This window comes from Sander vitreus, chromosome 7 (genome assembly GCF_031162955.1).
Source record: "Sander vitreus isolate 19-12246 chromosome 7, sanVit1, whole genome shotgun sequence".
Classification (NCBI taxonomy): Eukaryota; Metazoa; Chordata; class Actinopteri; order Perciformes; family Percidae; genus Sander; species Sander vitreus.
The window spans coordinates 8,163,722-8,191,384 of NC_135861.1; the positions used below are offsets into that span (position 1 = coordinate 8,163,722).

Here is a 27,663-nt window from a genome sequence, read left to right on the forward strand (position 1 = left end):
TGGAAGTGACAGTAAGAAAAAGGGGCAGGTTGGTATAAAAGTGGCCTTGAAAGCATGAAGGATTGAGACATTGAGGTGAAAAAAAACCTAAAGTCCCTCCAGCTTTGCAGGGTTTTGTTGATATCCTCACTGGGGAAAAAAATGAATTGCTGTTGAGCGGGATTGGGCGGAGCATTACCCTCAGGATTAAGCAGAAAGATGTAGGCTGGTTAGAGTTTTGAAGGCTTGCAAACATGCCTGGGTGATAACAACTCCCCTGTCGATGCCTGCCTGGCCGGTACACTATTAACTCTGCCCCCCACTTTCTCTGTTCCTCCTCATCTTATTTACCTCCATCTGCTTCCCACCCTGCATTTATTACTTTCCCCTCCCTCTTTCCTCTGCCCTCCATTCACCGTCTCTCTCAGACCCCTCTCATGCTGCTGGTGTGACCTATATTTCTTACTCAACTGTGTATATCAATTCAAACACCTGTGGGAGAAAAAAAGGGGAATTTGTTTCCTTTTCTTAAATGATTCCGGCACCTCTGCTATCATCTGTTTGGGTAAAGCCGTATGAATGAGCCTTTTTCTGAGGTGACTGATATCTAGCTGGGGGGTCTATTAACTGAGGGCACCTCTGCCAGCCCACCTTACAAGGTCGCCCGCCACTCAAATGCAGGAGGAAAAATCTCGGAATAATAACAAATGTCACTCATATCGGGTTGCACCTGAGCCATATAGATAACTGCTATTTTTCAAGCCCGCAGGAAAGGAAATGAAATTATGGCTGGGCCCATGAGAGGCTGTAGATACACACACACACACACACACACACACACACACACACACACACACACACACACACACACACACACACACACACACACACACACACACACACACACACACACACACACACACACACACACACAGAGTAAAGCACGTATGCCCAGTTATTTTCTATTGTGGCACCTCTTAAACTATTGCTGCCCTCACTTGCCTCCCTTAAGCTCCTACTTTTGAGTCTGGAAGCCATAAATCTGACAACATACGCATTATAGTGCATTTGGGTGGAAATAACAAAACAGAGCCAGTAAACAATAAACAAAAAAAATGGCTATTTTGGAATCACACCACATAAAGACCTACTTAATGTTGCAAAATGAATATGAAGATGAAAATGTGGCATATAATTCAAGTTTTGATGAAACATTAAAGCAACAAATTAAGACACGTAATGCCAATTATCAGCTCAGAATGGTAAACATAATTCATCACTTTGTATGCTTTTCTGCACTATAAGGGTTGGGGTTAGTCAACAACCTGGATAGCACAGAAAAATCTCACTTTATTCACCAGTTTCTTCCGTTGCTCATGCCTTTAACCTTTAATTTCGATACTTCCAACAGCACCTGAAAGCAGCATATGTTCTTCTCCTCTCTCTCCCTTTCTGCTCCATAAACATGTATAGTATATTACTGAGGGGAATAGCCTGTGATAATTAGGTGAGATAATAGCTTAAGTCAGTCAGATGTTATGGTGCTGAATGAGGCCCAGTAAAGCTGTGCAAACAGCCCAGAAATAACCCACATTATCATTGCCATCATTCCTCGGCTGGTTCGCGCCTGGCAAGCCAATGCCTCAGCATTTTTATGGCACCATTGCGCTGACGCAGGCCTGTTTCCTCTGGGAGCCAAGAACCATCCATAGTGCTGGATTACAGACAGAGCCACCACTCCACCAGCTCGCTCTGCTTCTCGCTTTTTAAAATAAAGACTATTCATTACCGCCGAGGGACCCCGGGCCAACAGAACTGCCGTCTACCTGCGGTGCAGCGTACCAAATTGAGTCAGCCCGCCTGCCCACCGACCAAACACCGCTCTCGCTCCATTTCCTGTTGGCATACATCCTTGTGCTGGATTTCAATTTTCAGAAGGCTGGGAGGGAAAAATGACAGATGCAATACACGGGCATGCAGAGAGGGAGCGTAGGGCCTCTCCAACAACTAACCCTGTCATCTTCTCAGTACAGAAAGAAACTTCTCATTTTACAAAACAATCAGGCCAGCTCGTACAAAGAAACTTGACCCGCAGAGGCCAACTTATTTTCATTGTTATGGTCTTCAAAATATGCAGGAAAAAAATCTATTGTAAAACAATAAAACGGAGTAAATAAGGTAACTGAGAGTCAGGCCAAGGGGCTGATAACCACTGAGCTTTTTCCCAGTGTGTGTGAAAAGTGAATGGCTTGATTATAGACAAGGAAGAATACTCAATCACCAATTAGAGTCCATGGGAAATGGCATTTAGCCATCAAGAGTATTCACAAAGTGGGTTTACCAAACCGTAGAAATCTGCCAATATGTGCCTGCATAGTGGATCTGAAAATAGTTTTACCACTTGAAGCTCTGCTTTTGCTGGTGTATTAATGATTAGCTGGTAAGCCAACACTGCAAGACAAAGCCAAGTGACTCATGTAGCCAATTACAGACAAGTATGCGTTCTCTTTTATCAGGAGTAAAGTGCATCTTTACTTAAAGGTCAAAACAGGCAGATTGGAGTCTTGGCGTTGGTAGAGAAGGGCTGAAGGAGAGCAGCAGGGAAGAGATGAAGAGTAATGGACGAGGGATAAGAAAATTGCTTAAAAGACCAGTTGGTGTATTTAGTATAGTTTTGACTTTGTTGGATATAAATGGGAAGCCCGGGGGGGGTCACTATGAATATAATTCCATAAGTGATAATTGTTAATATCTGTGGATCATAATTTTGCCTTTGGGTAATGTAGCACTATTAATTAATTTGAGCTTAATTATATTTCACAAGGAGAGATAGTTCCCTACCTGTGAGCTATAATTCACACATTTTATAGTGATTTCATGACAATTACTTAGTGTAATGTGACTGTCGTGCGGTCACTCACCACAGGGTCCTTTGTGTTGGATGTGAATGGCCTTCTGCAGGGCACAGCCCATCGCTCGCATCTCACAGGGGCTGCCGTAGCTGTGGCCGTCGGATCCGCACACTGGGTCGGACGTTTGCGGGCAGGCCTCAGGGCACTCGCACACCGGCTCGTTGTTCTTGACCACGCACACTGCCCCATGCTCGCACACCTTATCCAGGCAGGGGCTCGGTATGCTGAGATCTGAAGGCCGACCAACCAAGAGATAGAGAACTTAGTTAGAAGAGATATACTGAACTGGGTAGATAGGAAGAATACAAAGTAGAGGTTGGAGAAAGGTCTGGGGCTAGGTGACAGGTAGGTAAGTTAGATCATAGCTACATGGGGAACTGCAGGTTTTGTGTTAGAAAAAGGTTTGGGGAGGAAAGGCGATATGATGTAGTATGCAATACAGCCCTATGTCTGACACCTCTACTTCCTCAGCTTCCTATGTCATTTCCTCGCCTTTGTGCCTATTCTTATGTATCCTGAATCTTTAAAGAGTCCGCCCAATCCGGTGGCATGAGGACAGTGGATAAAAACATGGCCCTGTAGCACAATAGAGATGAAACAGCCTACGAACAATGGTTGCAAAGCCTTTTTTTTCTTTCCAGGCGACCAAACGCCTGGATTAATTGACGTTCCCAGTGTGCCCCTTCAAAAGCTGCCATTTGCATCTCAGTGAGAGCCACCGCTTCCGCCAAAGTCAGTTGAACTGACATGGAGGAGTGAGAAAAAAAAGAGGAAGAGTGTGTGAGAGAGAGAGAGAGAGAGAGAGAGAGAGAGAGAGAGAGAGAGAGAAAGAAAATGTAGAGAACGGAGAAAGAGAAAACAGGCGAAGAGAAGAAAGAGCCCTCTGCTTAATAATTCACAAAAGGCAAGCTCCTGGGCAGAGGCAGATATGAAATGTGAACATCACAGAGAGGTGTCTGCTTCAGTCTCTCTCTCTCATGCACTAGCTCCAGCATGACTTCATTAAAACTTCAGACTTCATTAGGACTGTGTTTTGCACGTATGATTCTTGGTAGCGGCAGTTGGGTGGAGTCTGGGCTGATACAGTATAACCTGATCATGAGGTAGAGGAAACCTGAAAAAAAGCTATGAACATTTCTTCATCACAGCCTCCCATCCTGACTTGATCATTTTTTACAGCTTCATGTGTCAATGAAAATGTTACATGGTATTGTGTATACTGAGACAGGGTGCCAGTGTATGTGTGTGTGTGTGTGTGTGTGTGTGTGTGTGTGTGTGTGTGTGTCAATGTTGAGGGCTTGGCTTGATGGTTAAAAGTGTCAGCCTTAAGGTAGGATGGTATACACTCTGATATCTAAAGTAAGCAAGAGACTATAGCCAGGCTCCATAGTAATTTTCATTTGGGAAGCTTCACGCATTAGAGACGGATCACTCAAGCCCCTTTCATACAGCGTGTATAAGGCAGGACTGTTGCACCTTTAAGCTGCCTCGCTGTCTGTGTGAAAGTTACGAAAATGGCATGAAGGGACAAAGCTGTTGCTGCGGCCGTCTCTGCCCTTCCCTCTACTGACAATTGTGCTACTATAATGCATAAAGTTGGCGGTTTGAGGGTCCGGTCGGGTTTGCGTGGTTGATTTAACAGTGCGGACTGGCTTACACACACTAAGACACTGATGCTGTTGGGTTTCATGTTATGCCTCTTTTGCTCCCGGAATGCTTTTTTGAAATCACACACTGGGGCGGCATTATGCCACCTTTGTTTGCTTCTGTGTGAATAGGCAAAGGCCGGCATAACAGCAGAACTTCATTGCGACCATCTCTGTGTGAAAGGGGTTTCAGCTGAATGGGGTGTGTCTGCAGATTAGTGGAAAAAAAGCAAACAGAGGCATCAAATAATTTCTGATGAGAAGCTCTCAGAGAGGTGCATTTTTCACCCAAAGTCAAGCAAACTTCTTCCTTCTCTAGTCTACCTTTTATTTGAGCTTTTTGTTAAAGAGGGTTGGGGGGTGCTGTCATGGAAACTGCCCCTTTGTAATGATGCCACCCATGGCTCCATCATTATTGTGACCATTATGGGATTAGATGGCATCACAGGGGGGTGGCTTGTGGTGCTTGGAGCCCCATGATTCATTTATCAGCTCAGAATCGTTCAGTAGTGCCTCTGATGCTGGGGTAAATGATCAACTGATAACACAGACAGAGGCAATTAGCTTGTTTTACTCTGATTGAGGCGCTGGGAGGGGTAAGTTTGATGAAGATCAATGTCACCTGAACATCTTAAGATCCAATTCTACGGACCATCTTTCCAAATGATGATAGCAACTGAGGTATAGCTATTAAAATAAAAAAAATAAAAAAGTGGATTATGTACTGTTTTTTTTCTCTACCTCCTTAGTTTTGGCTGTAATTAAACAAATATTTTCATATCTCGACCACGGACACAGTCACTCGCATTTTGATGAGTTTTTCAGATTAGAAGGAGGAAAAGAGCTATGGATTTCTGTTTTGCTGCCAAGTAGCTGCTACTTCAAAAGAGCTTGGAGGTGCCACATAAATATGTAAGCTATTCAACGCTGCTTAATTTGGTACGGCTTTAAAAAACAATTGATTCCCTGTGATGTCTTTTCAGTCGTAAGCTTGTGATCCGAGCTTTACTGTACAACCTTGGCCTCCATAAAAGTTCAACAGCCACCTTCCCGAGGACAGGCTCCTAAAACACAACTGCAGCCTCCGATAACGCCTTAGTCTCCCATTCTCTTTGTTTCATAAAAAGATGAAAGAAAATTTCCCTCCAAAACTAATTTTTTTATCACCCTCTACCTCTGGGGGGCAAAATTTCTTCCTGATTTATTAACTGGAGAGGGTGTTAGAAGAAAAAAAACCAAGACAAAACCAAGACTAAAAATCGTATGACACAGTTAAAAAGCTGTCTTTTGCTCTCTCTTGGTTGCAGGCAGAAGCTTTGAAATGGCAGCCTGTCACAACTAAGGCTTGTGGGATGGTGTTCACAAGCCTGTTCCAGCTCTTTTTCTCTCCCTGGTCTTCTCCCAGACACTTAAATACATATTTTTCATGCATGTATCAGTGTTTCTGTCAGGCAGGTCCAGAATAAACCAAAGTCGCTGGGTTTAAACAGAGCTATTTGTACAGTACGTGAAAATTAGCTTGACAGTTGAATGAATCTGTAGTGCCAAACACATTAGCGGAGTAGCCAAGGCATTGTTTTACTGGCTGAGCAGGTGCAGTGAGTGGTCTGCTGTGGCAGTGGGGAAAAGTCACGAGAAACAGTAAAACATGAATAATTCTTTCTCATCAAGGATTCTGCTTTGTGCTAGTGTGCATTCAGCTATGTTTCTGTACCATGATGCCAGTTGAGAGGACTTTACATTCTGGGTGTCGCCTCAGCCTGTATCCTCTCCTGCCAGCCGTCGTGTAACTTTTCTATTTTAATTAGTGTGGTATTTTAATGGCACGGCGCTGCTTCAGGGCTCGGAGGGGATTACTTCAGGTTAGGCCACGCTGTGTCAATTTGCCCCAGCAGAGGCGCTGGCCGGCCATGTTGAAAAATAGAGAAGACACGTTCCTCTGATGTCCTGAAATCTGCATACCTGTCCTCCTGAAGTATCATTACTGCCCACTTAGTGGTGTTATCTGACTGGTAAAATGGTGAGGATGCAGTGTAACAGCCCCTCGTTTGCCATGATGGCACAGCAAGCTCCGGGAGGACACTGGCTGTGATTGTGTGGTTGCTGCACTGAGCAGTTACACACAGTTAACCCCCCGTACCATGTCGGTAAAATGCTGGGAGATTATTTTGGCGAAGCTTCCCCCCATCTCCACTCAGCTCATACATATGTTAATTGGACTTTTTCCCCTCGGGTCTGTGTGCAATTCCAAATCGCTCCCTGTATTCTGCAGGGCAGTGAATCAGTGTAATCCAGGTGATGCTGGCAGTGGCCAACTGGCAGCGAGAATCACCTCCAACTGCAACCCATTACAACATAGGACCCCAATGGGGCACAGCCAATCTGCAGCAAGCCCCACCCTCTGTGTTTCTTCACCTGCAGGGCTTTGATCCGACTCCCTTTGCCTCCCTCCCATTAAAAACATTTAGGTTTCATATTAGTCGAGGGGAAAGGGAGGTGCAGAGAAAAAGCTATATTAGCATACAGCAAAAGGCATACCCGCGGGCTGTGTCTGTCTACCACTGAACACTTATCACAGGCAGGGGGTGAATCGAAGCCTCTTTGTGCATTTACAACTGAGAACGTGCTGCTCTTCAAAATGGAGACAAGCAAAAACAGCATGGGGAAGGAAGAAAGACAAGCTGCGATCCCTGATCTTGTGACATGTATCTATCAGAGGTGAGATGATGTCTAAACACCGTCTCATTGAACCAACAAGCGATTTTATCATTGGGGTGTGTGCGCCACAGGAAAATTATTTCTCAGACTGATGTACGCAAAAGAAAACCAATGACAATGCTTGACATTTATTGCATCTTCAATCAAGTCAGGAGCTACAGAATGAGGGCTCAGAAAAAAACCCGGAAATTAAATGAAAAATGTAGAAATTGGAAAAACTATGTGGTTGATCACAGCCCTACGGCGTGCAACACCCACAATGCCTCGAGTAACTTCTGGCACCCTGTTGACCCACATTTCTCTGCAATTTCTGCACGATGACAGCCTGCGGGCCGCAGTAAGTGGACCGGCGTTCCCTTGCTGCTGTCAATCTGGCTCCCACTGCACTTCCTCTAATTAACTTGATTAGGACAAACAGCACTGGTGATCTCAGACTGACTAACATACTCAAGCGCCTCGACTGTTTGTGAGTCCAATCACTGCAGCCGCGAGAGATGCTAATCAAATAAACATGCAAATGCAAAAATATTCGACACAGAGTCTCGACACCTAAGGTGACTGATTTTTCTTTCCTGCTTTGCAGAGCTCTTTGTCAATGACAATGTGTCTGCCGCTGAGTGATTTTGTGTTAACCTCCGGAGGCGACAGGCAACACATTTCAAGCAACTCGCTCGCGCACTTCCATGAGTCTTTCTGCGCTTGCACTCATGCGCACACACACACACACACACACACACACACACACAGCTGTGTGCACACGAAAAGACAAAAGAACTGTGAATAAAGAATTTCTGTCCTAGCTCTTTCATTTGTTCACTCCTAGTTTGCCTGCCAAACTGTGTGTTTCAGTGGTTTTACGGAATTATCCTAGTCTCTTAAAAGCCACAATTCTGCTTGTATGTCTCTTTTATATACAGCCTAACTACCAATTTAGAAACTCTTCTCTTCCTATTGAACAAAAACTAGACGTGAGGCCAGTACATCAACAGGCTCCAGGGAGTTGTGGTGAGCCACCTCACACTACTGCTTCCATTGATTCAAAGTACTACTGAATATGCACTAAAATAGCTTGACTTAAAGGGATGGCAGGGAAAAACCATCTGGGCAGGAAGGAAGCAGCAAAAACTTGGGCAAAAAAAAAAAAAAAAAAAAAACATTATAAAAAGTTGTTTCTGATAAAACAAAACAAAAAACAGGCTTATAAATTGTTTTGAAAAATCTTTTTGCTCTCAAGTCAAAGTCGATGTGAAAGGCATCCTGAAGATGTTTCATTATGCATATGTTGTGAATGTGAAGACAAACTATAAACTAAGCTTGAGTCAAATTTTTTTACGGGTTAAAACTATGGTATGGCTGGGCGATATGGAGGAAATCAAATATCACAATATTCTTGACCGAATACCTCAATGTTGAAATTGCGACAAGATTGTAGGGTTGACAATTGGTGCTTTGACAAAATGTTATTTACACAAAGAAATTTTTTTATGAATAATGATCAGAAATGTCGATTTAATGACTAAGTGGGTAAAGGTAAATAATAGAACAGCCAGTCAGTGACATCAATTTAATCTAATACAGCCTTTAAAACCAGGAAAAGACGACACTCTATTATTATTATTATTATTATATTATGATATCCAAAATCTAAGACAAAAGAAAGACAAAAAAGCAGGAAAGAAAGAATAAAAGCCTTTGAAAACATTAGGGTGCCAATGTACCTCCATTGCTTGGTCCTCTAAATATAAATCTGCTACAATATCTAACACTGCACGCACACTTCCTTGTTTAGTTTGTGCTGGTACCCTGCTGTGCTGACATCATATGGGAAGCCTAAAAATATTCTTTGTGTTCCATGCATCCAAACAATCTGTATGGCTTTACAGTCAGTTATAAATTAGATTTCTCGCTTTTTATTCAGACATATGCATAAAGGCAGGTTATTACGCATTTTGAAGATGAAATTGTGTTTTAATCAGGTGTTTGTCAAGCGGGCAGGCGGTGAGCAGATAATAGCCTCTGATATTATTGACATTAAAAGGAGAAGCCACGTTTTAAATTGGCCCAGCTGGAGTACCTAACAACACAAGGCGAGAAGAAAAAAGTCAGTTAAGAAATGAAAGAACTCAGAGCTAGAGAGATACTGTAGACACAGCCAGCAGAAGCTTTATGGTTTAGAGAGACAAGATACCGTGCTAAGAGAGACTATAGTTACAACTACCACTGTGTGTGTGTGTGTGTGTGTGTGTGTGTGTGTGTGTGTGTGTGTGTGTGTGTGTGTGCTGGAGAACAGCAACATGGTAAAAGTTACGTAGTGAAGTCGGTGATGAAAATTCCAATACAATCATCATGATGGCACCCTAAACACAGGATGCTCTTGTAACGGCAGACGCGTAAGCAGCTGCTTCTCTGGCAATGACAAACATCTTTTTCTTCCTCCATAAGTGTCACTCTTACATTCTATCTCAAAATCCAAGGCCGCAGACCAATTCACCCTCTTTCCCAGCAGCCGGCACTGATTCACTTCCAGCAAATCCTTCACATGCTCACGTATTGTCAAAAGATTTGTGACTCCGCCTGGACGTAAATCAATCAGCTAAACACCACGTGGTGTCTCTCAATCACTAAATTCATTAGCTTTAGACATCAATCAAAATGTTCTGGGGAGGACAGCATTCAGGACATTATAGACATGTGGGTACTTTGCATGACCATTCATTGTGGAGGCGAGCGCCGACATGGGAGGGGTGACATTAGGGCGCTGTCAGCCACATGAGAAGAGATTTACGACGGTGCCGGAACTGGAAAATTTCATCCGTTTGACAGCTGGCAGTGCGATCAATCACCCCGCCCCAACGCACCACTCAGCCAATGAGACTGAGAAAAAGATCATTATTTATCAAATAATGATAATTTAATATATCCAACTCTTCCTTTTCAGATGTATGACATTTTGTCTGAAGCCTTGAACCAGGATTACACAGCAGCCATTGTGCAGACGTCTTTTGACAATGCCAGTCACTGTCAAGCACAAGCACAATAGAGCACAATAGAAGTCTGTGTCACACAATGTATACAGTGTGTGTTCCTGTCGCCTGATCAGTGTGTGAGCTATTGATTGCTCTCTGGAAGACAGAAAGACACACGCACGCACGCACACTGCATGCATCCCTATGGGTGTCTTTCAGGATTATGTACATTTGAAGTCAATTGGGCAGTGCTATTACAGAGAGGGACCTCTATGTAATCTGGACTACTACTAACACAGTAGTGTAAGAAACAGTGAAATGACATGAGGGACAGAGAAGGAGGACAGAAAGAAAAAGTTCTAAAATGTGCCTTACACACACACACACACACACACACACACACACACACACACACACACACTCCCCTTGCATGCATATCATCTGTCTAACTAAACCAACAGTCTCTGTGGGCACCTACGCTGGCCTCTTTTGATGTTTAATTAAAACTGAATCAAGGCTGGTGGGGGTTGGGGGTGGGGGTGGCATTTTGTGGCGCTCTGTTTTGAAAAATATGCAAATGTCAATAAAAATGCATTAAAGAAACATATTACAAGTCGCTGATGGCTGCGATGCGCAGGGGAAGAGAGGAAGGATGAAGAGAAAGAAATAAAATAACTAAAACAAATGAGGAAGTGGGGTAGGACCGAGACACCACTTGCCAGAAATAATGAAACAGAGCAAAACGCATAAGAGCTCGCACTGCCATTTCCACTACTTAATTTATGCACAGCTCAGACGGCCGAATGATGCTAATGAGTGCTTGTGCCTCCTGATGCTGACAACTGGAGATAACTTTGGTATTGGGGGATGGACAGATCTCTCCTGTTTTATCGGTCATAATAACAATAAAAATGTAGACAGCAACTCTGGACAAAATGACACAACCTGTCTGCTGTGTGGGGATTTGTTGACTAAGGTAACAGGACAACAAGCAGCACAAGCGAGTTTTCTGCGGCTTTATCATGCGTGCTGGGTTATCGGGTTACGATAGCAAAAATGCTTCTAATTCAGCAGGAGATTCACATAAGATGAGGCATTACAAAGCATCTTTGAAAACCATTTGGCCAAATAGACTGCATATGCTATGGTTGTTACAGAATTTAAAGGGGCATTCTTTAAAAAATGTACTTTTGTCAGGAAAAACAAAACATGATTGTTTGTAAAATGCATATTATTTGGATGAATCTGGCATTTAAAACTAAGCGATAACCTGAATACAAGAGTGCCAGTGCCAAGTGGGTTTTTCACATTTTATCATTTCTGTCAAACTGACACATCTGTTTAAGCTGCGTGTGCAGCTAACAGATGAATTCGTACCAATAGTCGCTTTTTTAATTTGGTATAAACTGCAGGTTAATAAAATGCCCCAATTAGCTAAACTCAAAGGCTGATTAATCTCTTATTTAATCTTTCATCTCTCTTTATTCTTCTTTTATTAGCAAATAGCTATTTACAATACATTCAGGTAGCAGGCTTCTTAAGGCCCAGACACACAGACCAGACGGCTGAACGTCGGCAGAAAAGGCAGATGGGCTGATCAGTCTCGCTGAGTTGGTCAAAAAAGTGCCTCGGAACACACCAAAGCGACAGGACGTAATACGTCTCCATAACAGCAGGTGCCGCTAATCTGTATTGTCGCCCAATAATGAAAACCGGCAGCTGATTGGACGAACGCGTCACGTGGGTCTGGTTTCTCCGGAAATTCAAAGACGTCATGGCGGCTTGATCAGAATACGATCTCATATCGTACTAAAATAACTGAAAACATTTTAAGTGAGAAATAGGCCATGCAGTTCATGAATCTGTCTTCAAAGGTCAGTTTAAAAGATTTTCGTCAGATTTTGAGAGACTCTAGTCACGCTCATTCCGCTCCCCGTTTCCAGGTTAGCACTCTACCAATCAGATGGGTCATTTGAGTCCGACTGCCGGCAGTGCCCGCCCCACCGATTATACATGTTAAAGCGGTCAAAATTAAGGCCGACGGCCCCTCGGACGGACGACGGCACGGAACACACCGAACAGACTCGAGTCACTGACCTCGCTAGACTGTCCGACGGCCGATTATCGCCTCGGTGTGTAGTAGGCTTTAGTTTTACCAGCAAGAACTCTGCAAAACCCTGCAATACTTTAAATGAAAATGTTTTTTTTAACGTTGGATGCTAACACTCTATTACTCATCTTATTTACAATAATGAACACTAATTTGGCTACCTGTCTTTTGACCTTCTTAGCCAAAAGGTGGTTTAATATCTCACCTGAATTTTAAAGTTTTAGCTAAGCTTAAAAGGATCAAATACCGTATAAGGGATTTAAAAGGATTCCACTGAATGCAGTTGAACTCTGACCCTAATGCAGCTTTTACTGTATGCTCAGAAATGGTTAGAAACTGAGTTTTTTGCATTCCTCGGGCAGTTGCAAGCTTTTATGACATGACGGAGAGAGGGATTGTTTGGGAGACAGTGAGGTTAGGAGCTGGCGTGCACTGCTGCATGCAGAAAGAAAGGAGTCGGTGGTGAGCAGTGGTTAGGCAGGTAGGGACAGGAGAAGCTTTTAGACAGGAAATAAAGCACGACTTCTCCAACCTCACGGATCACATCTTTGCAGGAGGGTAAACAGAAGGAAAGGACATTAATGACACAACGAGACAGAAGGAGTGAGAGGAAAAAAAGACAGCAGTACAAGACCCCTCCTGTTAGGTCCTTTCGGAGCGAGGGGAAGGGCTTCACCCCTCAGAATCCACCTGATGAGGTCGCCCACCGGGTGACCCCACTTTCCACCTGCAGCCAGACAGCCAGGAAGACGACCACATGGACAAAGACTGACAGACAGACTGACTGACGCACTGAAACAAGAAAGAGCAGCTTTTTTATACAAGAAAAACAACACACAAGACAAAGAGACAAAGACAGGGGGGGGGGAGAGAAACGACAAAAGCCACCGAAGTGGAAGACTGGTGCTAGAGAAGGAGTGGAAGACAGAGAGCGGATGAATGAAACATGATGTTGGCGTTTCATTTTTGGTTGTGTGTTTGAGATGGAGGGATGAGGAGATGGATGGGAGGTGAACGAGTGGAGAAGTGAAGGCACGTTTTTTTTTTATAAGGAAGGCAGGCGCACGCGTTCTGGCCATTTGAGGTACCCCAACCCTCCCAACCCCACCCCCTCAGTGAGCATCACCGAACCATTTCAAACACTTTTCAGTTGACATACATACAGTTAGCCTAGAAGACAGAGAAGGAAAAGCACATTGAATATGCATTAAAACAATCAGAGAGAAAAGAGAAGGATTCAGAGTAAACAGCAGTATTTGTTTAAAACCTCCTGTTTCCCATCCTCCAGCTCCACTCACCACAGGGCCCCTGGTGCTTGATGGAGATGAGGGTCTTGCTCAGACACTCCGCCTTGCGTCGAATACAGTCGTTGGTGTAGGTGTGGGCGTCCTTGCCGCACACGGGCTTGTAGGTGCCGTCACACTCGATCGGATCGCAGGAGCAGCGGGCGCTCAGCTGTTCCACGAGACACACTGCGTTGAAGAGACACTCCTCCTGACAGTCCTCTGGAGGAAGGAGATGGGTAGAAAAGGAATCAATGTAGGATTTGTAGATTGTCTATTCTGGTTTAGGACTATTTAGGGTTAACCTAAGCCTAGTCTCACTTTGCCAGACCTTCCTCCACAGTGCTGCGGAGGAGGGTCTGGCTAGTCCACACAGCATTCTGGGATAGGAGAAAAATGTGCTCTGTTTTATTGGCATTTCTTTAAACCAATCACAATTGTCTTGGGCGGCACTAAGCCACGGCGCCTCTGCAAAATAGCCTCGGGAAGGAACTTGTTTTGGTGGAACGTGAAGTTTAAAAGTTGTTTTAGTCGTGCAACAGAAAACTCTGATTGGACAGATAGTCTAGCTAGCTGTCTCAATTATAATGCAGAGATCTGAAGAGCAGTTAACCATAGTCCTCATAAATCCACCGGAGTTTAAAATTCCAAAACAAAAAAAGGGGAAGGTAACGGGTATCCAGCCAAAAAGAGTGCAATCTGGTGGAATATCTGGCGGCTACGGAGCAATCCTGGAAGTGGAACGTCGTGGATATAGACTAACCTAAGCCTATAACCCATTTCCAGAGTCATCAAACCCTTCAGTATCACTCATATACACCGGTGTATATACACCGATGAGGCTTTTTAGAGCGGCTTTTTAGAGCGGCTTTTTAGAGCGGTTTCCAACAGTGGTTTCCAACAGTAACAGTGTGACTGACTGATCACCATAGAGGAAAAGGACAATAGAAGCACTCAGCGAGCGTAAAAAAACATTTCAAGCTAGCAAAAGTGTTGAACTGATTGTTCTTCCAGCTGTGTGACACTGCGGGTCCAACCGTGGGGAAATAAATCAGTTTTCATCAGAACAGTAATTACATGTTAGGGTGGACTGATGCCACTGGCAGCGCGTGTAAAAGCTTTTCTTTCAGCAGCAGAGGTGAAGCTTTTCTCAGAAACACTCACCAGAAACTATTACATGTTAATTGAGTATTAATACAATAAGTAGTCATTCTAAGAACAACCTAAGGGACAGTTTTTTATCAATAGAAAATAAAATTGCAACTCAATTTCATTTCATTTAAATAGTAGTGCAAACACGAATGTAAGATCAGAAAAATTAATTCAAAGCCAAACAGATCGACCACCAGATCGCTGTTGGGCAGATACAAAGATGGTCAAACAAAAGAGTGACTTTTTAGAGTGTTTCTTAGTTTAATTATTTTATTACAATTTCATTGGTGGTTGGAAAAAAAGCAGTGAATTGGTTGTTGTTGTTTTTAGAAAAGAAAAGCATTCATGTTTATTGTTGAACTGCTGGGAGAGTCATTTATTAAGTCCCAGAATGGCAGAAATGATTTCTCTTACCATACAAGAGACTGGATCATGAAAAAAGTCATATATATAGAATATAGGTTTTAGTTTTGGTTCAGAACAGTCTTATTTGTCTTACATTTCCACTGACTTTAATTGAGTTTACAGTTTTACAATAATATCCATTCTCAACCCATTACAACTGACTGGAGATCAGGTTTGCCGTGCTCCCATTTAACTTTAATGATAAAAGTTCCCCAATAACTTTAATAAAATTGGGGAACTGAAACTCAAGAATTTGATTTTAGGGTCAGGTTAAAGTCTAAACTATTATTCATTACATTTTGACTCACTAAGCAGAAATCTACAGCGGAAATTAAGAAAAAAGAAAGAAATGTAAAAAAATTGCAAAATTGCCATTGAAGTGAGAAATCCAATTTGAAGCAGGCCTATGTTCTGGAAGGCGCTCACCAGGCTTCAACATTTATTTCATTCCTGATCAGTGGATCAAATTTGTACAGCAATTCAATTCTTTTTTCTCCTTTCTTTAAAAGCCTGTCTTGCCACACTTAATTACATTGCTGCTGTATCTGAGTGAAAGGACTACAAGGATGTGCAATGTCATGCTTACAAGTCGAAATGGCCATTTTCATTAGATACCAATTTGTAATTTGCTTAGGGATATGATTTCATGGATCTCTGTTTCAAATTGAATTATTCTTTCATTTGAAAAAGGCACAGCAGAGAAGGGGGAAAAAAAGAAAGAAAAAAAAAAAGTGTTCATTCATGTGCTCGCACACATGCACACGTCTGCACACACACATACTGACACGCTAACACAAACTCCGACCGGGATTTGTGCAATTTTAAGCCCTCACACTCCTCCATCAGCCCGTCAAGCCGAGCGAACAGGAGAGCCAGGGTGTGTCAAAGAAGTGTGTATCAGCCTTCGTTGTTGACTGTACAAAAGGGCGTCATGCAGTGATCTATTCTTGTCTTTGGTGTTGTCAGGGGTCTCAGTACATGGGTGGGGGGGTCTCACATCACTGCCGTACACCAACACAGCTGCGGCTTTGCGAGGCCCTTGCCGACAACACGGGGAAAATTGGATTTCCTCCGATGGCTATCAGATATACAGTAAAAGCTGACAGCTCTTTGTTGACTAAGGCTTAAACCCCCTGTTCTAATAGCACAGATAACAGCCCTGGATGCTCTTATCAGGCTGAAGAAGGCTACTGCTAGCATGGATACAGTACAGACCCCGAGACCTCAGAGTCATTTATCTATGTGCCATGCAGTGGATTACAGTTACACCTGTCCACATTTTAGGAAGAAATCGTGTGAACTATGAGAATGCTTGCATATATGACAATGTGATGCAGTGTCATGACATGCTTCGCTAAACCCTTTAAAACCCATCCCGACTATTGAAGTGAATTAATTTGGACACAAACTTTTTGAGAATGAAATATTAACTTGTTGGAGTGCCAAACCGCTCTGAAGGTAGGCAGAGTCAGACACTATACTTTGAAGGTTTCAGATGTGTACATGGATTCTTTTTTACAACAGGCCATTCTTTTTGAAAATGACTGAAAGTCTCACCTGCCGTTTCATATAAAACATATTCATATTCATGCAACTTTTCATATTACTACCAGTCCATGAACATTCTTCAGTACCGCAGGTGGAACAGTGGCTTATAAAAGATACAATTTAGGACAATTATGGGGTATGCACTTACAGTATCTGCTATGGGTGAGGTGCAAGGTTATGGCAAACATTGAGCTGATTGAGCTCGTGGCAACAGCACAGAAAGGTCAAAGCTAAAACAACAAAGGAAAGTCAGGAAAAAAAAACAGAAGGACATTGTCAAGGAGTTGACTAATGGTAGGGCATAAAAATAAAAGATCTGCATTGGAGTTATGAGTGTGTGACTTTCACCTATTTCCTTTAATATCTACCCATGGGCTAGAAGGTTTTTCTTCAGCTCCTCATGTTGCCATGTTTCCCATACTCTATGTATCATGTGTCTTTATTTGTTTATTTATTTATTTGTGAGCCACATCAAAGACAAATTCCCACTGCTTTATGATGGGCAAAGCTTTTCTAATTCTAAAAGGTTGCATAATGAAGCGTTCAGTGTGATCCCAGCTGACTTTCTTTTTCACAAGCTCTCTCTACAACGCATACATGAGTTTTCAGTACCTTCTATAGGCTACAGTAACTGCCCTTACCCAGCCTTCTGCATTGTCCTGCGTGGATCTTACTGAGCTTGATCCCTTTCTGCGCTCCTGTTGCTTCCATGGCGCACTTGCTGGGGTAGGTTTGGCCGTCGCTGGCACACAGAGGCTCATTACCCGGGGGGCACGACTCCGGCATGCTGAAGATGAGGGTCTGGCGGGTGAGAGCCTCCACCCGGCACAACGTGTTCAGGCTGTTCTCATTGTCTTTGCATGGGTCTATGGAGACACATCCTTTCATGAATATGTACTGCAGTACAGCCCCGTATGTAAATTTGTATTTCTTTTGTGAAATAACATTTAAAAATCAGTTTATGTTAATTAGAACCTGGGGAATTAAACAAGATAGTGCTAATCAAAAACATCTCTGTCCATCTTTTGGTCCTCTGTGGAAAAGTAAACAACAATACCTTGGCAAAAGAAAAAAAAACACATTCAAATATTACAGGATATGATGTGTCCTGGCTTAATTGCTGGTAAAATTGGCAACTGTTAAGAGAGCTTAGGTGAGCCTGTTTTTAAATTGCAGTAAACAACGATAAACCCGTAATGTTTTTTCAGGCCAAATAATCATTTCAGTAAAGGTTGAATGCATTAACGTTTGTTTGTCTAGTAAATTCAGAGAGAAAAGAAGAGTAAGGAGGAGACTAAGAAATGGAGGAGCAGACATGACCCTCCATCACTGCTGCAGATATTATCAGTAGCTGAGCAGCTGAGAGCAGCTCAGACTGGGACCTTGGATGTGAAGGGGGGACAAGGAAATGGATGAAGTGACGGCCGCTTTGATTTGCTCTCGGGCACCTCCCTGCTTCCAAGGGAGCGTCGGTCTGGCACGCTCGGCCGTATCAGTCCGTGATCATAATGGAACTGGTTTGTGGATGTGGGGGACGGGTGTGTTGCTCCTGTTTTAAGGAGTAACAGTAACAAGCTTTATCCTGCCCGCCACGCTTTCAGCATGTGGAAAGACAAAGGATTTATGTAGCATCGTGACATATCAAATCACTGCCAAGCTGCCGGCGAGTCATTCAAAACACACCAAGGATGAAACAACCTATCACCAGTTAAAGGAGTAGAGAGGAAGAGAAAGAGAATGACAAAGGGGGAATAAGGGGAAATGGTTTCCAAAGACCTCTGGCTGGGATACAAAGAGCGACAATGCAGGGACATAAAAAGGGACTGAGCGCTTTGGCTGCAGAGGGCTGGGAGGCAGAGTGAGTACGGCCAGCTCTGGCCAGGCCTCAGATTGTTTTCTATCAGCACAATGCAACGGCTTGCAGAGTCTAGCAACCAAGCAAACAGGGGTTTTATCGTAATGCATGCAGCGTTTCTGCATAACACAGTGCCTCACCCGCCAGCCAGACCATTATCTGAGAGAAAGACCATTACCTCCCATTACCGAGAAACAGCTTCCAGGATCCATGCTTTCCTCTAACTGAGCAAGTAGGGTAATTACAAAAAGAATGGCCTGTTTGTTGCAAAAACGAGCAGTGCGGATAAATCAACTGCATTGGTCTGGCTAGGGTTAGCAACTTGAAATAGCCAAGGCTTTCGATGAAATGGCTGTAGGAAGATTTAGAGGACCATTGGGGCCGAGTGGTTCCCTGAGCCTTGGCCCTCCCCAGGGAGGACGGGGTAACTCAGGTCACTTTGGCTCACTCAGGCTGGATTTATACCGCCGGACCTGCACATCCATCTCTCTTTTCCCAACACCCTGCTCCGTATCCCGGAGGCTCCCGCTGCTAAAAAACAGAACTTGTGTCAGCTTTTCTTTCCCTCCATCTGGCTCAAAACAAACATAAAAAAACCACAAAGTTGAGCGCCTTGGGAGTAAACAACTATCGCCTGATGATAACAAGGATGAGCAAAAAAGCTGGGCCTATGAAAACGACAGCTCTGAAGACCTACTTAGACAAAACAACAATTGGCACCGCAGGAGTACCTGTGTGAAGCAAAGCAACCTGAATGAAAAATGAGAATTAGCAGAGGCGTGCCGTAAGTAAGTGGGGTAAACAACAAAAGCCAGAGGTAGTAAACAGAGTGGAGAGAAGCAGAGAATGTAGAGACGATGATAAAGTTCCGCTTTTTGTTTTATCATTCGAGTAATTTATCAAGCCAAAATGCCAAAAAGAAGGTGATTCCAGCATCGCAAATGTGACAATTTTCATTTTTTCCCTTGCTTATATCATTGTAAATGTAATACAAACACATCTGAAGATGGTACCTTAGGCTGTGAGAAATTATGATGGGCACTTTTTATCTTTTTGCTGGACACCAAATAGACTAAATGAATCAATCAATAAAATTAATCCTGAAGTAAACGATGAGTAAAATGAGGAGAGAGCTCACCGCAGTGCCCTTGGTATTGCACTCGTATGTTCCTCTGGTTCTTGCAGGCGTGCTGATGGAGCTCACACTCGTTGCGGTAGTCCTTTCCATCACTGCCGCACACTGTCTGCTCGCGCTTGCCCTCGCAGCTGAGGGGGCACATGCATTTAGCCGACAAGCCATCTGACGACTGGACGCAGGTGCTGCCGTAGCTGCAGGCCACGTCGGTGCAGGGGTCCTTCAGAGCTGCAGACACAAAAATAAGGTTTAGTCAAAAGCAGAGGGGTTCTCACATTGAAGAATGGAATTGTCAACCAGCTGTACTCAGGTACACTCACTGCTACTGTACACTGGAGTGCATCATTGATGACAGGCCACCTTATTTAAGTGACTGCTGGGGCACTTTTGGAAGCCCAGCGCAGTTATTCTGGGTTTGAAGAACTACTTGACACCCCTGGGTAAGGACGCACTGCCACAGCTGTCTACTCTTACAAACGCGTTGCGTTTCATTTCACAGCACAGCACAGCACAGCAGGACTTGATTTAGGAGCCCTGCATTCACAACACATTCTCTATTGCTATGCTCAAGCATGCTTTAATTGGTACGGCTGAAGAGCGACCCTCTGAATATTTACCTTTCCACAAATGAGATCGAGAGAGTGAGAAAAAGAGAGAGGAGAGAGAGGAGAGAGGTATTCCTCTCCCCTGTGGACTTTGTTTTCACTCTAATTAAACAGCGTGCCACTTGTCGCTGAGTGACTCATTCCAATGATAGGACAGGGTGATACTTTTAATTTCGCCCGTGTTCGCCACTGATGGGGGCATTTCTATGGTTTCATATGCTCGACAAAAGGCAGCCAACAGATTACAATTGTCTTACAGCGTCATCTCGCTGCATGATACAGCTACATACAATTGTCATGGACAAACATGTTCTCCTGTGAGAGAGAAGCAGAGTGTCAGCAGCCCTCTCATTTTCAAAGCCCGCCACTTTTAGAACAAATATTTACCCTTGTCTGATATTATCCCCTCGTTTGTTACAACCAACAATAACAAATTCAAATGTAAAGGCGGCATGCATATTATTGAAGCACACATTCTTTGTCATGCACTTTGTTTTTCGTTTTTTCTTTCACCCCAATAAAGGAGTGTGTTTCAGGTTCAGGTTTGTCTTTTTTGAAAATGCCATACTCTCCTTCAGGATGGAATGGCACTGCCTTGTTAATAAGAGACTGGAATGTGTGCAGAGATATATTATGGATGTGTAAGGAGACAGGAGTGCTACGAGGAGTGCTCTTGATCAAAGGATACCCCCCTCCCCAACTCGCTTTCCTCATCTTCATGAGACATTTTCCCCCTATTTCTTTTTCCTCTCTCTCCTGTCAAGTCCTTTTGAGGTTCGGTGTGTGAGACTCGTTAACGAACACTTTTTTGTTTGTGCTGTATTGCAGCAGGAACTGACTCTAGACCTCATTTATGACAAAGGCACCTCAAAAGTAACTAAATTACAGGAGACTGATGGGAAATGACTTACTGAAATCATAAGTCATTGTGAGCCATTAATGATGGTTTAATGGCAGCCAATGTGGACTAGATAGCGATTAGGACACTTGGCCTTCAATTTCAATCTCAGCATATTAACAATGAGACACTGAAAGCCTGTGGAAAACAGTGCTGCAGTAATGCTCTTGTTGTATTTGCCAGAACAGGTAATGCCATGTTAAATCACAGCAGTAGCAGCAATAACACACAAGCTACAATCACTACACAAATTGCACGTATATGCTTGGAAAATACTACATACAGCACAAGTAGAAATAACCTTTAGCCATACTGTTTTGATGCACCTGCTGTTGGGAATGGAAGGAGGAATGTGTCCTGACACGAAGAAGCACATTGCCAGAGTACTTACAGTTTATATAAAATGGTGGTTGTTAAAGTGGGGGGCAGTCAAAGCTACCGAGGAAGAGGAGGAAGATGAGGGAGAAGCCCAGCGAGCCTCTTCACCTGCAGAGAGGGGCCCCTGTTTGCTTTGTGACAGTAGACAGCATCCTCCTCGCATTGCTTGATCTCATTAAATAATAGCCCAGGCTTTCTCTCTCTCTCTCTCTCTCTCTCTCTCTACCCCAGCTTTCTTTTTCTCCGAGCGAAGCTGGCGTGTTGACAGCAAAGAGCTGTAGAGGCAATAGTAAGGAGCATGAGAGCTAGGTAGAATAGTAAGGGGAGGTGGGTGCTCCTGATTTGAATGCTAACAGTGGTCGATTTGGATACGAAGCGCAGCCTCGATGGGGCGTTAGTGCAGATAAGTCTCCCTTCTCAGACTCAGACAAGCAGGCAAATTGCCTGTGCGAATGTGATCAGTGTAACAAGCCTGCATAAAAAAGAAACACACACACACGCTCACCACAGCAAACTTCAGGGGGCTCCCGCTTATATTTTCTCATTATTATCATTTGAAAAGTTGCAGAAAAAAAAGGTGGAGAAAGCTGAAAACGTCCGCAAAGCTGGCTTTGCTAAATAAAAATGATCCTCACTGCCAATTAGATCAGTCTCCCTCGCTGAGTAAAGCTCAGCGAGGTTTAGACTGCAAGGATAATGAGGGGGGGGAAGGCAGATAAGGATACAGATAGACACAGAGATGAAGACACAAAGTGACACTGAAGCAATGGCATTCCAGCACAAACAGAGATGAAATTGCAAGCTTATGATGAGGGAAGGAGAGGACACCCCAAAGAACAGCCGACATTCTAGGGCCCAATTAAAAGAATATTCCGTTATATATGTATGTTGAAATAGACCTCTAAATGAAAACTACACATTGAGCCATTTACATTTTCTAAAATCCACCAATTTAAAAAGCACTTTGGACTACTGTCAGTTAATCACAGCTGGACCTGGATTTGATTGGCTCTTTTTAACAATCGCTCCAATTCTTCTAATCACAGGCGTGCAGCATCTGAATGGACACACCTCCTGGAATATCTACATTCAGCAGGTTTGCTTCATTTGAATCAGAGTGCCTGCTTTGTCTGCCAGTCAGAGATGTACTGTGACCAGACTACCTGCATGCCTAATTGTGAATTCATGTGTTGTGTAGCGATTCCTAGATACACACCTTCCCTTTAACCTTCATTTAAATAACTAATTTGAACTGCAGGTATGGAAAAAAAGTTTTTGCCAACAACTCTCAATCTCTGAGTGTTTTTTCCTGCATGCATAAAAATGCAATATTTATCTTTAAGTGCTGCAAACCTTTAACCTCTACATTTAATTGCATATTATGGTATAGAAAATAACATTCCACCCATATAGTTTGGTACAGAGCTGCGAGAGTGTAAGTGATGACAATGTATGGTAGTTTAATTATGTGAGGTCTCTTTTATTCAGTATTAGTTTGACATCAGACTCATGAAAATGGAAAAGTACAGAACCTTCACAATACTGAAGAGCAGGTGATAGAGGGGTGATGTCTCCCTTAAAACTGGGGCAGAGGGGTTTTGGAAGATGGGGGATTAGAGTGATCCTCTCCCCTCTCATCTCTCCCCCTGGCAGCCAGCAGACAGCCAGGTGGGGAGCTCTGCTTCTCTCTGATCCACTGTTTTGTGCTGCAGTTTATTAATGCTTCATTAGGGACACAGAGCTGTCAGCGCCATGCTGGCTTTACCTGATGCCCTGCCGCCACGGCACCAGCAGCAGCGCAGATGTGTGTGGAGATTGTGTGTTGGTATATATACCAGTGCACGTTTGCAGGCAGCCATAGAGTTCAGTTGTGATATCTATGCATGTGTATCTGTGCATGCGTGTGCTCGTGTGGTGCTTCCTGTTGTGCTGGTAGTGATAAGGGTGGGAGCAGGGGGTTGGAGCTAATCAAATGCAATGATGCGATATGGGGGGACTTGGCAGTGTGTATTCTAATCAAGACCCCCCACCCCCATCACCAGCAGGAGAAAAAGAAGAAGAAGAGAGAGAAAGATAGCGAGAAAAGGAAAGGCAACGTGACGTGACGGAGCGAGGGAAACCGCAATGAGGCAACTGAGTTAAAATGTTGAGAAAATACTGCAAGAGAGCAGTGCAGATAAAGAAGACGAAATGTGCAATAAAAGATTCAGAAATGTAAAGAATAGTTAAACATTTTTTTTGGGAAATTCCAGTATTTGCTTTCTGTCCGAGAGCGAGGCGTTTGGACAGAGCCAAGCTTGCCGTTTATGTGTAGTGTGAAAGAGGTAGCTCATATTGGTCGAACCCACAGAAAATGATCACCCAAGTCTGCAGTTCCCCTCAGCTCTGGAGAGTGTTTTAGCTTCTTTTAGCTCACTGTTTTGGTTTTACGGCCTGTAACTTTACTATTTTGTTGAGTCTTACTGCCCTCATGACCTTATTTCCAACACATACGCTGCATGCTTCCCAGGACCAATGGCAAACGGACATAGTTAGCGACTAGCTGGCTAACTTGTGTGATGTTCAGGTAGTTGTTGGGCCCTAAAGTAGCAAGAGAAACGAATAATGCAGCTTTAACGTACAGGCACAAGATTGGTATTGATGTTTTAATTTCACAAAAAGCAAAAACTAAATTTTCCTAAAATACTGAAAGCATAGCTCTCCAACACTCGCCCATTTTTCAACTCATTAACATGATTTCAATGAGGATCCAACCAAGCATGGAAGCTTTCAAACTTGCTGTTCTAAACGTTCATGTGTGTCCAAAATGACTCTCTTTTTGCCACCTGAAGCACTGTATTTACTTAATGTCATTTTGTTTTCTTGCGTGTGTCCGGTTTTTGTGTGATAGTGTCAAAAATAGTAAAAAATAGAATGAATTTTGTCCATGGGCACTATTTTTCCTCCTGGCATTTACTGTATATGAGGGTGGAGATTGTTTAAACAAAGACGGGGAAAAGCAAGAGAGCATGAAAAAGGCAGTATGGAATGGTCAGAAAATCAACAAGATTAACTGACTAGATCAATAAAGATCCAAGAACTAAATATGGATGAGAACGTGCAGCCATACATCGAGAAACAAGTGATGAGGAGCAGGAGGCAAGGATTGAGGCAAGGCCAGAGGATTAACAGTCCCACACACACACACACACACACACACACACACACACCCTTCACTTTCTCTACTGTGAGGCCAATGGCTGGAAGATGATTCTCTGTGTTTGATGTAATTCTTCAAAGAGCTCCATTGAACTGCAGCTGTTGCACTCTTTTACGCGCTTTGCTGTTTTACCCTTGAAAATGGAAAATGAACCACGAAACAGCCCTCATCATACTCCAGTCTGCTGGTGGCCACACTCACAGAAAAGCAGTGATGTGTGAGTGTACGGTGGCTGGCTAGTGTTTGCCTAGACAGATTTTAACCCAAATGTCTGAGATGAAAGACAAAAAACCTTTTAGGGGACAAGAACGGGAACTTTATTGTAATTGCTGAACTAAAAAAGATAAATGTTTTAAGAAAATTAAAAATGAAAGATGATAAAACACTAAAATGTTGCAATACTGTATGGTTTCATGATTCCAAAATAGACAATTTTGTAGCGTTGCTGTTGCATTTACCAGTCGCAGAAATCTTACTCTTGAAAGGTGAAGAAAAGCACAGGTGAGGTGCTGAAATGCCTATAAGAAGCCCATTTATTCTGCTGAGTGACAGCAAGAAGGCAGGACGGGATTAAATCATCTGGATGTGGCATTTATGACAAACACAGACAGAGATGTATGCGCACAATTTTACAAAACACACTTAAGATCTTCAGTCAAACATCAGTGAATATTAACACACATTTAGATACACTTCCAGAACTGCCAACCTTGAAAAAATGTTTTGAATAGCAACTTCCTGATTTATTGTCGAAGTTCTGTTTCATGAACACGGCGGCACGCACGCGGAAAGAAATGTGCCATTACCGCTGTCTTTGATGTAATTTGGGATTGTTGGGCATCAGTATAGTGTGTCATTTAGTTCACATGCTTACCAATCACTTCACCTGGTCCTAGGACGTAGTCATTAGTTATAGCCCTGGTTACTTATGATCTCTATAACCTTACCCTCCATAATGTTCCTACAGTAGCCTACAGTCTTATAATAGTCTCCAAAATACTGTAATACTTTTATAGTATGTTCCAAAATACTAGGCCTATAGTAGCCTATTTCTATAAGATTACTATAATATTGTTCCAAATTTGGCCTACTATACGATTCCTATAATTCTTTCTAGTGATGGTTTGTACAGCCTAGGCTACAATGAAAAAGTCATGTTTAGCAAACAAACACCAACAATATACAGGATACCCCCAGGGTCCTCCAACTTAAATTCTAGGCTTTTTAAGACCTTTTTAATACCTTTTCAAATGAAATTCAATGTCAACTTCATACCCATTCCGAAAGAAGTATGAGAGGAAAATGTCAAATCTGTATACATTTTAAACCCTAGAAAATAATTATGTACAAGTACATTTTATTTAAATTATCAGTCGTATTTAATACAATGTATTGGATCATAATATAATCCAATAAAATAAGATATATTACACTGCATAATAGGCACTTTTACTTCTGGTACTTAAGTATATTTTGATAATACTTTTATACTATTACTTAAGGAAGATGTTGAATGCAGGACTTGTAGGCTAACTGACAAGTAATTTGTAACTCTACAACAGTTTTAACACAATTTTTTTCTACTTTTACTGCAATACATGATCTGAGTAAGTCTTCCACCTGTGTAAATCACCAACAACAGTCGTGCATGAATACCTGCAGCAATGTTTCAGCATTTTGCTGCTCTGCTACAGTAGCAGATAACCTTTAACGTTACCTGCCGGTCACATCGTCCGCTCACAGTGAAGTCCTGCACGGATCAACAGATGTTAGAGTCTGGTGGCTGCCCGCTCTCTTTGTTATAGGACGCACACCGAGCACATTAATGCGCTCACAGATCCAATATTTGCAGATAATAAGCCATTAGCCTGTTAGCTTGAGCTTTGTCTGAAGGCGCCGAGTGTCAGTCACCTGATTTTCGCGTAGTTTAAAGTGGCAAATCGTATCACCGTATTTTGATGTCAATTATGCGTATCTACTACTCAAAATGCGTACAGGTTGGCAGGTCAGCACTTCCTTTGAAGGAAACCACATGGAGCCTTGGGCAGGTACCCACACAAAAGAACACAACCATCTTATTTTATGTGTGATATTCTGAACAATCTAAACATAATTTTCACTCGTTAAAAACACACTCCTCAAAGGGAAATTTGTCTTTGTTGAAACTGGACAGGTTCTACAAAATATATTAATATAAAAATATATATAGTACAGCTTTAAAATATTAGCGGCAGTGCCAAAACAACAACTGAGAGGCACTAAATGTCCTTTATGCTAATACAAATCCTGCACACGATGGAAGTGATGATGTTGTTGTACAATTAATCCAGGCTTTGTGTAACGACAAAGCTCTGATGATGGCCACCCTGTCAACAAACCAACTTACTTACAGCTGACTTTATTTCAGTCCTGTAATCCATATAAGCAAGCTAAAAGAGATGAAAGATGTGAAGAAAAGACACAAGCTGACGGACAGTCTCTTTAACCTTGGGGCCTCCATGCCACCTTAACGGCCTATGGGAAAACGTCAGTATTGGAAAACTGTCAGTGCTTGTGCCAAGAGGTGTGCCTCTACAGCCGCTCTGTGATCAGGAAAGCCCCCCTGATCACAGAGGACCCCTCTCACCCCCTCACCACTCTTTACCACCAGTTACTAACATCAGGCAGAAGGTACAAAGTTCCACTGCCCCGGACAAAACATTTACAAAAAATATTTTATCCCCTCTGCAATAACCACTCTGAAAACAAAAAATAGACACGGTACAACTGCTGTTTTTGTATATTTTCGAACGTGTGTTTGTTTTAAATGTGCGTTTCTAATGAGCCTGTCGAAGCAACATTTCTGCCACTGCTTGGGACAGACAACAAAGCTAT

At 43.0% G+C, this 27,663-nt stretch overlaps 1 protein-coding gene across 2 annotated transcripts in view; it reads right to left on the bottom strand.

The window, feature by feature from the left end:
* The window catches only part of agrn (agrin), a 268,493-nt gene that overhangs the window by 65,922 nt on the left and 174,908 nt on the right, over positions 1-27,663 (bottom strand). For both annotated transcript variants that reach the window (XM_078254428.1, XM_078254429.1), the window contains 4 exons: positions 19,713-19,937; positions 17,361-17,585; positions 13,630-13,836; positions 2,901-3,122 (listed from right to left, as the gene is read on the bottom strand). In XM_078254428.1, coding sequence (XP_078110554.1) covers positions 2,901-3,122; positions 13,630-13,836; positions 17,361-17,585; positions 19,713-19,937 — 879 coding nt within the window. The remainder of the gene's footprint in view (positions 1-2,900; positions 3,123-13,629; positions 13,837-17,360; positions 17,586-19,712; positions 19,938-27,663) is intronic.